Source organism: Hipposideros armiger, unplaced genomic scaffold, assembly GCF_001890085.2.
Source record: "Hipposideros armiger isolate ML-2016 unplaced genomic scaffold, ASM189008v1 scaffold_263, whole genome shotgun sequence".
In the NCBI taxonomy this organism is placed as follows: domain Eukaryota; kingdom Metazoa; phylum Chordata; class Mammalia; order Chiroptera; family Hipposideridae; genus Hipposideros; species Hipposideros armiger.
In genome coordinates, this window is record NW_017731613.1 from 1831748 (window position 1) to 1843896 (window position 12149).

At 39.7% G+C, this 12149-nt stretch overlaps 1 protein-coding gene across 2 annotated transcripts in view; it reads left to right on the top strand.

Annotated features, from left to right (window-relative positions):
* The window catches only part of CERS6 (ceramide synthase 6), a 311159-nt gene that overhangs the window by 101224 nt on the left and 197786 nt on the right, over positions 1 to 12149 (top strand). For both annotated transcript variants that reach the window (XM_019656626.1, XM_019656627.1), the window contains exon 3: positions 2930 to 3060. In XM_019656626.1, the coding sequence (XP_019512171.1) occupies positions 2930 to 3060 (131 nt within the window). The remainder of the gene's footprint in view (positions 1 to 2929; positions 3061 to 12149) is intronic.

The window sequence follows — 12149 nt, forward strand, 5'->3', positions numbered from 1 at the left end:
TATATATATATATATATATATATATGTTCAATTATAGTTGACATACAATATTATACAACATCAGCTTCAGGTGTACAGTGCAGTGATCAAGACTCTACGCCATCCATGAAGTGGTCTCCCTAACAAGACATGTGACCATCTGACACCCTACAAAATATTTACAACATTACTAATTATATTCCCCGAACTGTCTTTCATATCCCTGTGGCAATATTGTAGTTACCTATTTATGCTGTCTAATCCTTTCCTTTTCTCCCTCATCCCCACCCCCCTCCCAACTAGCAACCATCAGTTGTCCCTCTATATCTCTGAGACTATTTGTTTATTTTGCTCATTCTTTCAGTTCTTTAGATTCCACATATAAGTGAGATCATATGGTATTTGTCTTTCTCCGATTGACTTATTTCACTTAGCATAATGTTCTGTAGGTCAATCCATATTGTTGTAAATGGTATGATTTTATTCTTCTTTATAGCGGAGTAAATACTCCATGTATAAATGAACCTGTGGTACAGGTGTAATCACCCTAATAAATGAAGAAATTCTACAAATCAATAAAATACCTAAAATCAGGAAAAATGGGTGATAGATATGAAAAGATGATTGTTCAGGGTTGGCTGAGTGGCTCAGTTGGTTAAGAGCTTGCTCAAGAGTGTGAGCTCTGAGCACCACGGTCGCCGGTTCAATTCCCGGCCTGATCTGAGCTGCCACGGAGCTGCCAACAGGTGGCAGGATGGCTCAGCTAAAAAAAAAAAAAAAAGAAAAGATTTTTCATAAAAAGGAAATATAGATGGTTTTTAAAACACATGAAAAGATGCTTCTTTCATAAAAAGAGGAAATCAAATTAAAAATGTACTGAGACACTTTTTATACATCAGAGTGGAAAAAATTTGAGAAGTATGATAACATACTCTGTTGATAAGGCTTTGGGAAATGGGCACTCTTGTTTATATAAGTTGGCAAAATCATTAGTGAAGGTAATTTTTCAATATCTCAATAAATTGCAAATGCATAGACACTTTGATCTCCAACATTCACTATCAGGATTTTATCCCTGTTTATAAAATGTTGTGTATAAAATGACCTATGCCAAGGTTATATATTGCATCATTGTTTTTAGTAGTGGAAGTTTGGAAGCTATCTAAATGTCTATTAATAGGGGAGTGGATAAATAAATTATGGCATATCCTTACAGTTGTACAAAAGAAGGAGGGTGTTCTTTATATTTTGATACAAAAATATTCCAAGATACACTGTAAAATGAAAACCCCAGAGTCCAGAATGCTGTATACAGTATGCAACGTTTATGTGACAAGGGGGAATATAAGAATATATATTCAAACTTGCTTATGTTTGCATAAACTAACTCTGGAAAGAATCTGACTTAATAACTGTTTACCTGGAAAGGGGAGAGTAAGAACTAAGAGAGTAGGAACAAAGTAGGAAGGTGAAACTCTGGATAATGTTTAATTTGTGAAGCATTTGTGAATGTTTTACTTATCCAATAAACTTAGAAAATGAGTTGAAATGAAAAACGAATTCCCTTAGGAAAATGATACAGTCAAGATATATTGTAGGTTGTGAATTTTCTGTCTCCCGTATTTTTTAATTAAGAGAGCACAACGAAATGAGAGTCTAGATGGTGTCATGATGACTAAAACAACACCTCAAAGTACACACCTTACTGAAAGTTGTCAAACGACTTTTACAGACACAAGCTCAGCACATTTCATAACCTCAGTCATAACACTAAGGCCACTGGCTGTTTCCTGTGTGTTTGACACCTGGAATTGATTGAGATGCTTTAAAAGAGGTGTCATAGGAATACTCCACCTTTCTAGCTGGTCAGCCTGCCTGCCTCCGCCCACCCCAATTTTGGTCATTTCCCCTGATAATTAACATCTCCTTAATGTTAAAACAATGGTAGAATAAATACAGAATAGAACTAACTTAGCTTAGTTTTGTTGTGTGGCAGGTCACCCTCACAAGATTGTTGGCAAGATGCTGAAGAGAGTGGGAGGACAGGAAAGGGGAGAATTAACATTACCTGAGTTTTACATACATTTTTATGTAAGGTCCTCACCACCATTTCATTTAGGTAGATAAATAAAACCCTTTTTTTAACAGGTGAGGAAACTGAGGCTCAGAGAGGTCGTTGCAGCGAGGAATTGAACCTGTCTATTGTCCCCTAATGTTACAGAAATGAGTGAGAGACAACAACATATTGTCACATGGCAAGCATAATTGGTATCTCTTTTCACTTCACCAAGTTTGTGTCTTCAAACTTGTCGTTATAGAAGGTTTGATGGGGATCTGGTCAAAAGGAATGACCAGGAGAAGGAGTAAACGAAATGTGTGAAGAACAGAGGAGAGGGGAGAGAGAAAAAGAAGAAAGAGAAAACATGTTTTTGCAGTGGAATTGGTATCTTAGGCTAAGAGGAAGTATTTGGGGATTATTTGGTGCTTTTTATTATCCTGATATGTGATAATTAGATATAGCTTAGCTTCCCGGCCCCCTCCCCGAGAAAGTGAAATATTTGAATGATTGAATGATGCCTCTATGCAAATTCACCTAAGGTGGCCTTGACCTCTCTGTTGTGGATGAGCTTTGTTTTGAAACCTTTTTCCTTGAAGCCTAATGGAGATGCTTCAGTCATCTGGCTGCTCCATTGAATCTTTGTTGCTGATAAGAAGTGCAAGCGTTCGAGCAAGATTCATGTTTTTCAGTGTTGTTTCACAATGAGTAACTTTTCTTGTCCTAAGTGGTTATTTATGTTCATGCTGCTACTGGAAGGCCTAGGTCCTCAGGGGTAAGTGTGGAAATCTCAGTAGCAGATAGTAAATCTAGGGGGGAAAACATCTCAAATCAGAAGGGCAGCTGTGTTTATGGTGAAGATGAAAATGATTTTCCTGGTACCTTGTTTCATAGCATCCTGATGAAAAGAGATTGGAAGGTCTTTCCAAGCAGCTAGACTGGGATGTTCGCAGCATTCAACGCTGGTTTCGACAAAGACGCAACCAGGAGAAGCCAAGCACACTGACGAGGTTCTGTGAGAGCATGTAAGTTGCTGTTTTGCTTTTTGAAAGAAAAACCTGTGCAAGTCCTCACACCATCCCTGCGATGAAAAATAAAGGCTTGGTGCAGGCTCCAGCAGCCCCTGAAAAGCATGCCATCTGGTGGAACAAATAGTCCACAAAAAAACCTGGGGGGATAGTAGTTTGTGATTTCCACATTGGATGCGGTAAATGAAATTTGCTCCCACGTGGAGTTCCTACAGAGGAGGCAGATTATAAGGCCTACCATGGTATTCTCAGTCACCTTTGAAACAGAGCATTAAAGTCATTATGTTTATAGTTTGCATTTTAATGGAGCAGATTTTTGTCATGATGTTCTTTCCACTGATAAAAGCTGAGATACTAGGATATGTTATCAGAGGGTCATGACAATGTCCTGTGTTCCCAAAGATTTAAGAAAGGGCTGTGCTATATTCCTGGGTGAGTTTAATGAAGCGTTGCTTGAAGGTGGGGAATGGAATAAAAATCTCTTCCATTTCTGAAATGTGAACTTTACGGTATATAAATTATATGCCAATAAAGCTGTTAAAAAATAATAAAAGACCCACAGAGAACTCTTCCAGCACAGTGATATTTTGAAGTAGGGATACTCAATACATTTATCTATAGGAAAGTTAGAGAAAGAAATCCTGAAGCATTGAACACATCCCCCAGAAACGGGGTATTCTGCCTATTTAGTTATCATCCTCTGGGCTATGACTGTGCCTTTGTCTAATAGGACTTGTTTTTGGGAGCTTTTTCCTGACACCTGGTCATTTAACAATAGTGCTGTAGGTGTAGCTCCCTCCATTGTAGGTTCTTTTTATTTGTGGTTAAAGTTACATCTTCAGGTTTAGCGTTCAATTATACCAAAAAAGCATTTTAGCAATTGTAATCTAAAGGTTAGAGGGAAACCTAATCTTATAGGAGACATGAGTGAGAGGCAGAATAATATAAACCTTAGGGCTAGATAAATATGAGGAGCATAAACTAGGTCTTCAGGAGGTCAGAATATTTATAAAACATAGAAAAACAGCCTTGTAGATATAATCTGCAAAGCCCTTCCTATAATTGAAGTTAGCAGCTGTTTAGGGAAGAAGGATTTATGCATCCGGGATTCTGTTCAGAAGCTGGAATTGCTTCCTGGCCTGGCCCTGCCACATACGCAAGGTGTCTGGGCTGCATCGTTGAGCCGTGGATCTGGGTGGGATGAAGTTGGGTTTCAGTACATGTCCACGTACCGAAACTCACGTGCCATCTCCTCCTCCAACTAACTTCCTTGGTAGCCCTTTCTGTACTCTACTGAGTCTACACCAGTATGCATAGAAGTCAGTCACCTGGATCTTGCTAAAATACAGGTTTTGATTCAGTCGGTCTGGGATGGCAGCCAAGATTGTATTTTTAACAAGTTTCCAGGCGATGCTGCTGGTCCATGGACCACACTTTGAATAGCAAAGCTCAACACTACACCAATGTCTGTCTTCTCCCTGAATCCAACTGGTCTTTATCTGCATACTGCATTCACCAGGATGGTTGTAGTTCTAATTAGTTAAACACGTATCTAAGTGATTGCTAGAGGCAATGGGAAGGCACAGTGGGGGGTGAGAGGGAGCATAAAGCTGTCCATTCTGATCTCTTCCCTCAAGAAGCTTATTATAAGAGTGTCAGGGAGATAAAATGTAATGTCTTGAGTGTGTGGGGGTCAATGACAGGTATTAAAAAATAACTAGATATAAGTGCTAAATGATTGGTTTGCACAGTCAGTAACTAAAGATTAAAGGATAAACAGCAGCTGTGGGTTAGAGCACACACAGGGGCTGCTGGGACTAGAACTGAGTCAATACCAGTGGCCTTTGACCTCACTGCTGCAGAAGACTGTGTTGATGAACTTTGTTTTGAAACTCCCTTCTTCCTTGGCTTCTGGATTGCCAGAGGTCCTCCTGCCTTTCCGATGGCTTTTGTTTACATCAGGTATTCTGTTTTTTCCCTGTGGTCTTTAATGGGTCACTTTTCCAGATTTGGTTTTCTGTCTCCCATCCTCTGTGCCGAAGTTCTTGCCTCTCACCAACTTCTTCCGAAGTCATGTGTCCAGTGGAGATGTTTCTTCTGAGACATTGTTCTCCTCTCTCCAGCTGGAAACTCGGATGTGCTCCCAATCCTGACTTCCCTTTCTCATCTACTGTTTGTATGCCCCCACTCTATTCCAGGCTGGACACTCGAACCAGTCAGCCACTGAGATCCATCAGTTCTTCGTAAAGTCACTGCTATGCTGATCCTAATTGCCCTCTTACGTCTCGTTATTTATCCCATACTCACAGATATTTTGTTGGCTACAAAAGAATTACATTTTCCTAAAATACTATTAATATTATCTCCATGGCCTGCTGCTTTGAAACCTTAATGTCTTTTCTATAACTATAAGATAAATACAGAATCTGCCCCCCCAAAAATGTATACACATCTTAAGAAAGGAAAAAGCTGTATTAAAATTGTAATACTCAATATATACCCATAACAAAAGATGAATGCAAGTCATGTGTATGCATGTTTGTGGCATGCCTGGTGTTAGGCTCCTTAGCCTGATAACTAGAGTCTGGCCTTCATCTGTTTGATATGAGTCACCCAGATGACCCCTACCTTCCCGAGGGCTGTCTCTCACTGTCTGTTCTTTGTTCATTCCTGCCTTGATTTGTGCTGTGTTCCTGATGTGGATATCTGCATTCTTCTGCCCTGTCCATCTGTCCCCCATCCATTCTTCAAACCCCAGGCCCTCATGGAAATGTGGCATGACCATTGAGTCTGTAGTGAACACTATTTCTTCTGAATTTTTAGGGTCCTTATCGTAAGTGCTAGTAATTTCATACTGAATCACAGACTTTCTTACATGGTTATTTCAATTTCCTTAGCTTGTCTATATATTTTCACCCTAATTCTATATCATTGGCGCTCCTCAAGGTCACAAGAACCACATGTTTTTTCTGGTATTCTTCCCAGCCTTTACTACAACATACAGACTGCTGAATAAATATTTCTTATTGACTGTATGTGAAGATGGCATTGTTTTGGAAGGATTTGCTGATCTAAGTTGGCATCCTGTCCCCCAAAATGAAGAATGTCTAACGTACACTGACTTAGCCTAAAATTTGTCTGGGAAAATTACTGAACTATGGGAAGCTCCAATACAATTTCAATTTCAAAGGCAGAAATTCAGAGGGAAGAATGGGATGGCAAAGGAGTACACTTAGATAACACCACGGGGACTAAAGCAGAAATACATTGATCTGTGTTTGCACACATGTATGTCATAGTTATTTGCTCATTAATTAAAAAACAAAAGATCTGGGAAAGCTGTTCTTAACCAGGGGTGCACTTTGTTATCACCTGGTAAGCTTTTCAAAATACACATTTCCAGGCCCCACCCCAGGATGTTCTGAATGGGTGTCGTGACCAAGGTGGGGGCTGGACATGTAGATCTTGGAAGAAACACCCTGAGTACTTACAACACATGTTCCTGGTTAAGAAGCACTAATCTGTGAAAAGAGATGACTGCTGTTCAAAAATACTAAAAATAAAATTAGAAAGCAAGACAGCACAAATTTGACACACGAGGGCCCAAATGTAAAGATTCTATAGTTTTTTTTGTTACATAAGTTACTATTATAAAAAATATAGAATCTCTTCAAAGGAATTGTATTTCATCTTTCAGCAGTATAGAGTAGCACCAGTATGCATGCCAAACAGTGTTTGTAACCATCTGCTGGTGTGTCCAATTTGGGACACGCCCGTTTAATGCAGAAGTACTGAGTAGAAGAAGTGGTTCAGCAAGTAATGTGTTGAAACATTGACGTGATATTTTTTTCTCTTCATGCTAATGTCAGTCATTTGCAGCTGTGTTCATTTTGATGAATATTTCTTCCAGAAGCATTAGATCCTTATTGGCAACTGAAATAGAGATTTTTTTCACGAGGGAGTGAAGCATTAATAAAAATGAGAAGCCATGTGAGACATTTTAGGAGAAACTGGTTCTGAATGGGAGCCATTTGACTCGGGATCGTGCTTTGAGGCCTTCTTCTCCAACAGTTTCTTCAGGATAATGTAAAAATAAATATCTGCAATAAAATATATATAGGATGAAACAAGAAGGGGCAGAGATATGTAAGTTTTCAGAATAAATGGCTTCCCTCTCCTTTGTGCTCTACCTGCGCTCATCAATTTAGAGTATTGTGCAGTACACTTAATAGCACACATTTAGGAGTAAATTATTATGGATGGTGTTCATTTAAGTAGCCTCCAGTTGACTGGACAGGTAAATCTCCCATGTGATAACCTGAAAATATAGGGCAAGGAGTAGTCACACTTCACAGGTTAGTATAATAGTAATTTATTTGGATTGAAGGTTGCTCATATGGAGCCTTGTAAGATGGGGACCCAAAATTGTCTTTTCTTTAGGAATTCCATTTTAGAGTTGATGCTGATTAAAATTACCCCCCAACGCTGCCATACTTGGATGCTTTTGTTTCAGTGTGGCAGCACGCTGACCAAAATCTGGGAACCTTTAGCAATAATGACTTTATTTATGCAAAGAATCCCTGTAATTTTCTTAATTTGTGATTCTGTGAACTAAGGATAACGCAACAGTGAGAAATGAATGGCTTAACAAATTGCCTTTATGCCACCAACTTGGCCCTTGTTTTTATTTGGTAGCTGTTTTACTTGGACAAATCAGCAATGCTGTCTTGTGACCTCAATAAGAAAGTGAAGCCTAAAAATTGAGGGGCAAAAGGGAACGGTTGTATAGGAAACAAATTGAATTTCATATCTCTTTATTTCAGATCAATCTTTGATCTGAGGAAATTGTGTGGTGAATATATTCAACAAGTTTTTATATCCCAGCCACCTGCTTGCAAAAAAACCCAAAACCAAAACAAAACAAAAAGCAACTGAATATTTGCAAGCTGTTTTAGAATCTTCCATATATTCCTGTCCGGTGATGGACAAAATTTTGTCAAGGAGAAAATTCACGTTTTGATTATTTTCTCCATCAGATCATGACCTGAGCATCATTTACAAAGCTTGATATCAAAGTTCTCTGGAATATTGATGCAGTTTTAGAAAGAGAGAATAAGAAAGTTTTATCATCTAGAAAAATGGCATCTTCCTTTTTTCAGTACTGGGATTCATGATCAATAATGTGTCAATGCTGACCATGAGTCTGGGGAAAGCAATAACCCTAAAAATGGAAGACAACCTCTTAGTTCTTGAATAGTATAGGGCTGAGTTGTTCTGTTGCTATTGTGATGGTGGTGATTATGTTTCATTAATACAAAATAGTCCCTGGATGGATGAACAACTTCCGTCATCTAAAGTACGTAGTTGCAGGCCTACCTATTGTTCAGATTTAGTTCAGTCGTGGTGTCAAGACTATTCTTGTCTATTTTAAATGGTTTTAAATTGGTGGCTTGTATTCAGGTCAGTTTTGACTTTGGAACAGGAGTCAGCATGTTTTCCTGTAACTAGCCAGAAAGTAAATATTTTTAGGCCACACGAATCTTGTCACAATTACAACTCTGCTGTTGTATAGCACAAAAACAGCCATAGACAATGCAAATGTGCATGGCTGGGTTTTAATAACACTTTGTTTGTGGATACTGAAATTTGAATTCATCATTTTCATGTGTCATGAAGCATCATTCTTAAAAATTTTTTTCAACGATTTAAAATTTTAAAAACTGTTCTTAACTCATGGGCTGCACAAAACAGATGGCCTGCTGGATTTGGTTGACAAGCCATAGTTTGCTAAGCACTTCAGGATTACTGTACTATTAACAGTTCTTTCAGAGTTTCCAGAAAGAGAATGTGGTCTTAATAGCACCAGGCATGGCCATCCGTTGCTCAGAGTGTCGCCATATAATAGAAACATTAGGACAGTTCTGTAATTAGCATGCTCACCTTTAACATTCCTGGAACATGGTGCCTTGATGCTATGGAGTTTCATTTAGTTCAGTCAAGCCCTCTTTGAAATGATTAGTGTTTTTAAGGCAGTGTTACTTTCACTGCGAAAATTCTGAAGATTGATGAACTGGACTATAGACAGTCTACTATTTCGCCTTGAGTAAGCTTTTGAGACCTTTCCCCCTCTTTATGCTCCAGACCTACCATCTGTGGTGAGTGAACTCAGGTTTTCAATTAGATCAAGCATTTTAGATTCCTTGGTGGCATATGGCTAGGCCTCTAATTCATGTATACTGGCTAATTAAGGAAAACACATTTATACTAAAAATATCAGAGGCCATACTTCGGTCAAGCTGGCTGTGTAGTCAGTGTTACTGGTCATTTTTTTTTTTAAATCCTCAATTTCTCAAGGCTTTGTAGATAATTTTTCTAATAATTTTATTCAACATGGAGTTGGATTATGATGAAAAGGACAGAGTATATAAAGGAATAACTGAATTTATTAAGGCCTAATCATCTTATTTAATTCTGGTCTGTCATTTTTTGAAGAAACCAACCCTGTGACATGTTGATATTGGACTCTCAGCCTCCAAAACTGTAAGAAATAAATTTCTGATGTTTAAGCCACCCAGTCTGTGGCAGTTTGCTATTATATAGCAGCCCGAGCAAACTAATACACCAACACCAACTTACAAGTAAACTTGAGGTTTTTTTCAAGGTAAAGTACCATATTTATGAGAGTCTATATATTTCTTAACCATTTCACATATATAAAACTGTGCTACTGTTTTTATATTTTTTTAACATTTTTTTTAACATCACTGATGAAGTTTCTGAGTGTTGTGCCCCTGACTCATTGTTCTCATAAACCCTGTGTTGTTTCGTTATGCAATTTTGCATAGTGTGGCAATTTTTAGGGATGCATATGTCAGATTATAGCACAACTGAGGCCTCTCTGTCTCTCCTTGGCTTGCATATGGCCGCCTTCTCCCTGTGTCTTCACACAGTCTTTCCTCTGAGCATGCTCACCCTTGATGCTCCTTCTTCTTCTTATAAGGACACCAGTCATATTGGACTAAGACCCCACAGTTACAAACTCATTGAACCTTACTAGCTTCCTTAAAGGCCCCATTTTCAAACAGTCACATTGGGGTTTAGGGCTTCAACATATGAATGGTGTTGGAAGGGCTACAGCTCATAAGTTTCTGTGAAGTGGTAGAAGGAAGGTGATCCAAAATCAGAGAGAAAGTTATGACGCCAGATGGTTGAGTCTCATAGCATGTGTGAATTGTGGTAGCTTGGAGATGTTTGAGAGGATGTGTGTGTGGGTGTATTTCTGTATTGCTCAGATCAACGCAGTGCAGTTTTCTGCATTCACCTAGTGTTTCTGGCAGATGTAATCACCCATAAATAAATATGAAATTTCTGTTATGCTCACATAACAATGGAAGACATTCACGGTTTCACAACAAGCCATACAGCAGGACTGATGGTACGGGATAGTGGTGTAGGGGGTAAGCTCTGGGGCCAGGTAGTCTGAGTTTGAGTCTTCTCTTTAATGAAAACCCGTGGGGTATTTGGGACCTGTGTTTGGCCACCCTAAGCTTCAGTTTCTTTCTTTGTCAAATGGACATATTGGTAATGCCTGCCTCTTTGGGTTGTTGTGAAGACTAATTGAGTTAATGTATATAAAGTGTTTAGAAAGGGTTCTTGCATGCAAGGGCTAGTGAATGTTAGCTACTGTCAACATCATCACATTGTCTGTTGTCGGTCAAGTTGGTGTATAAGAGCAGCAGTAAACAGCCAGTCTTCTGTCAGAGCCATGCAGTGTGGCCCTCTCACAGCCACAGGCACATTACCCAGCGGAGACAGCTTTGGTGTTTGTCATTTTGGGAGGAGAGATCCAAAGAGATGCAAGGACAGCAAGTTCTCAATTTAGAACAAAGCTCTTTTATTCTATGGCGTCCCAAGGAGACAGAACCCATGTGAGTTCACAGGGTTGTCAATCTGGACTTTACTTACACACAAGAAAAGATGCCAAAGCCATCTGAGCTTGGTGCCCCAGAGCCTCTGGGTAGCGGTGTGACAGAAGTGCATGAGCAAAGGTGTCCTACTTCAGCAGGAGCAGTGCCCGCTGTGCTTCTAGAAGCCAAGGCTTTTGAAGCACCACATGAGAAATGTCACAACACACAGTGAATGTCTTTGAACCACAGAGATTTAAAATTTGGCCAAGCGATTCTGAGGAGGACACAGCTTGCCTCTCCCAGGAGGGAGCAACGAACAAAGCCTGGAGCCCAGCAGTGCTGGCTTTAGTAAAGCGACCTCTGCTAGAGCCAGGACAGTCTGACTAACCTCAGGAGGGGTCAGCATGGCTTCTGGATAGAGGAGTTTGCTGTTACTGTAATATTTATTGGTTATCTCCTCTCTGCAGATGAAGGGGCTGTTGATCTTGAACAAATTTGAGGATGGGAATGAAATGTACCAGGTTTATGTCCTGACTCAAGCTATGTTACCCGTAGGGAGTAATTTAACTTTGTTAGGTCCCAGGTGCCTCTTCTGTAAAGGAGAAATAAGCCCTACTTATAGGGTCATTCTGGGGGTTAAATGAGAGGGTGATGTATTATTATATGTATATGATCTCCTTGCCTAGTTCCCTTTCAACTGGGTTGCAAAGTTGAATAAGCAACGATTTCTGATCTTCTGGGACTCACAGGGGCACCTGATTCACCTTATTAGTAAAGTTGTTCAATACCTCGGATAGGGAGCCATATAACCTGTGATACTTAAGTCACGCGGCTTCTTTCTAGGGCCTCTTCCTTATTACCCCAGCCATGGGGTTTTCTGGGTCTTACATCTTAATACAGCACCAGGAGAGCTAATTTTAAACTGTTGAGAAGGAGGCACTTGATTGCTTCCTCTTGGGAATCCAGTTTGGTTTGCCCTCTCTTTCCATCCTCCTTACTCCTCCCTGTCTCCCCTCCCCCCTACCCCCATTACAGGGGCAGGTGCCTTCTGCTTCCGCCTGGCTCTTACCCCTCCTGTGATTATCTCATGATGGCACAACCCATGACAAGGGGCAGAAAGGAGGCTTAAAAGAATCCTCAACCATTACTAATTTGACTGTAATTGTCTTCAAAGTTGGT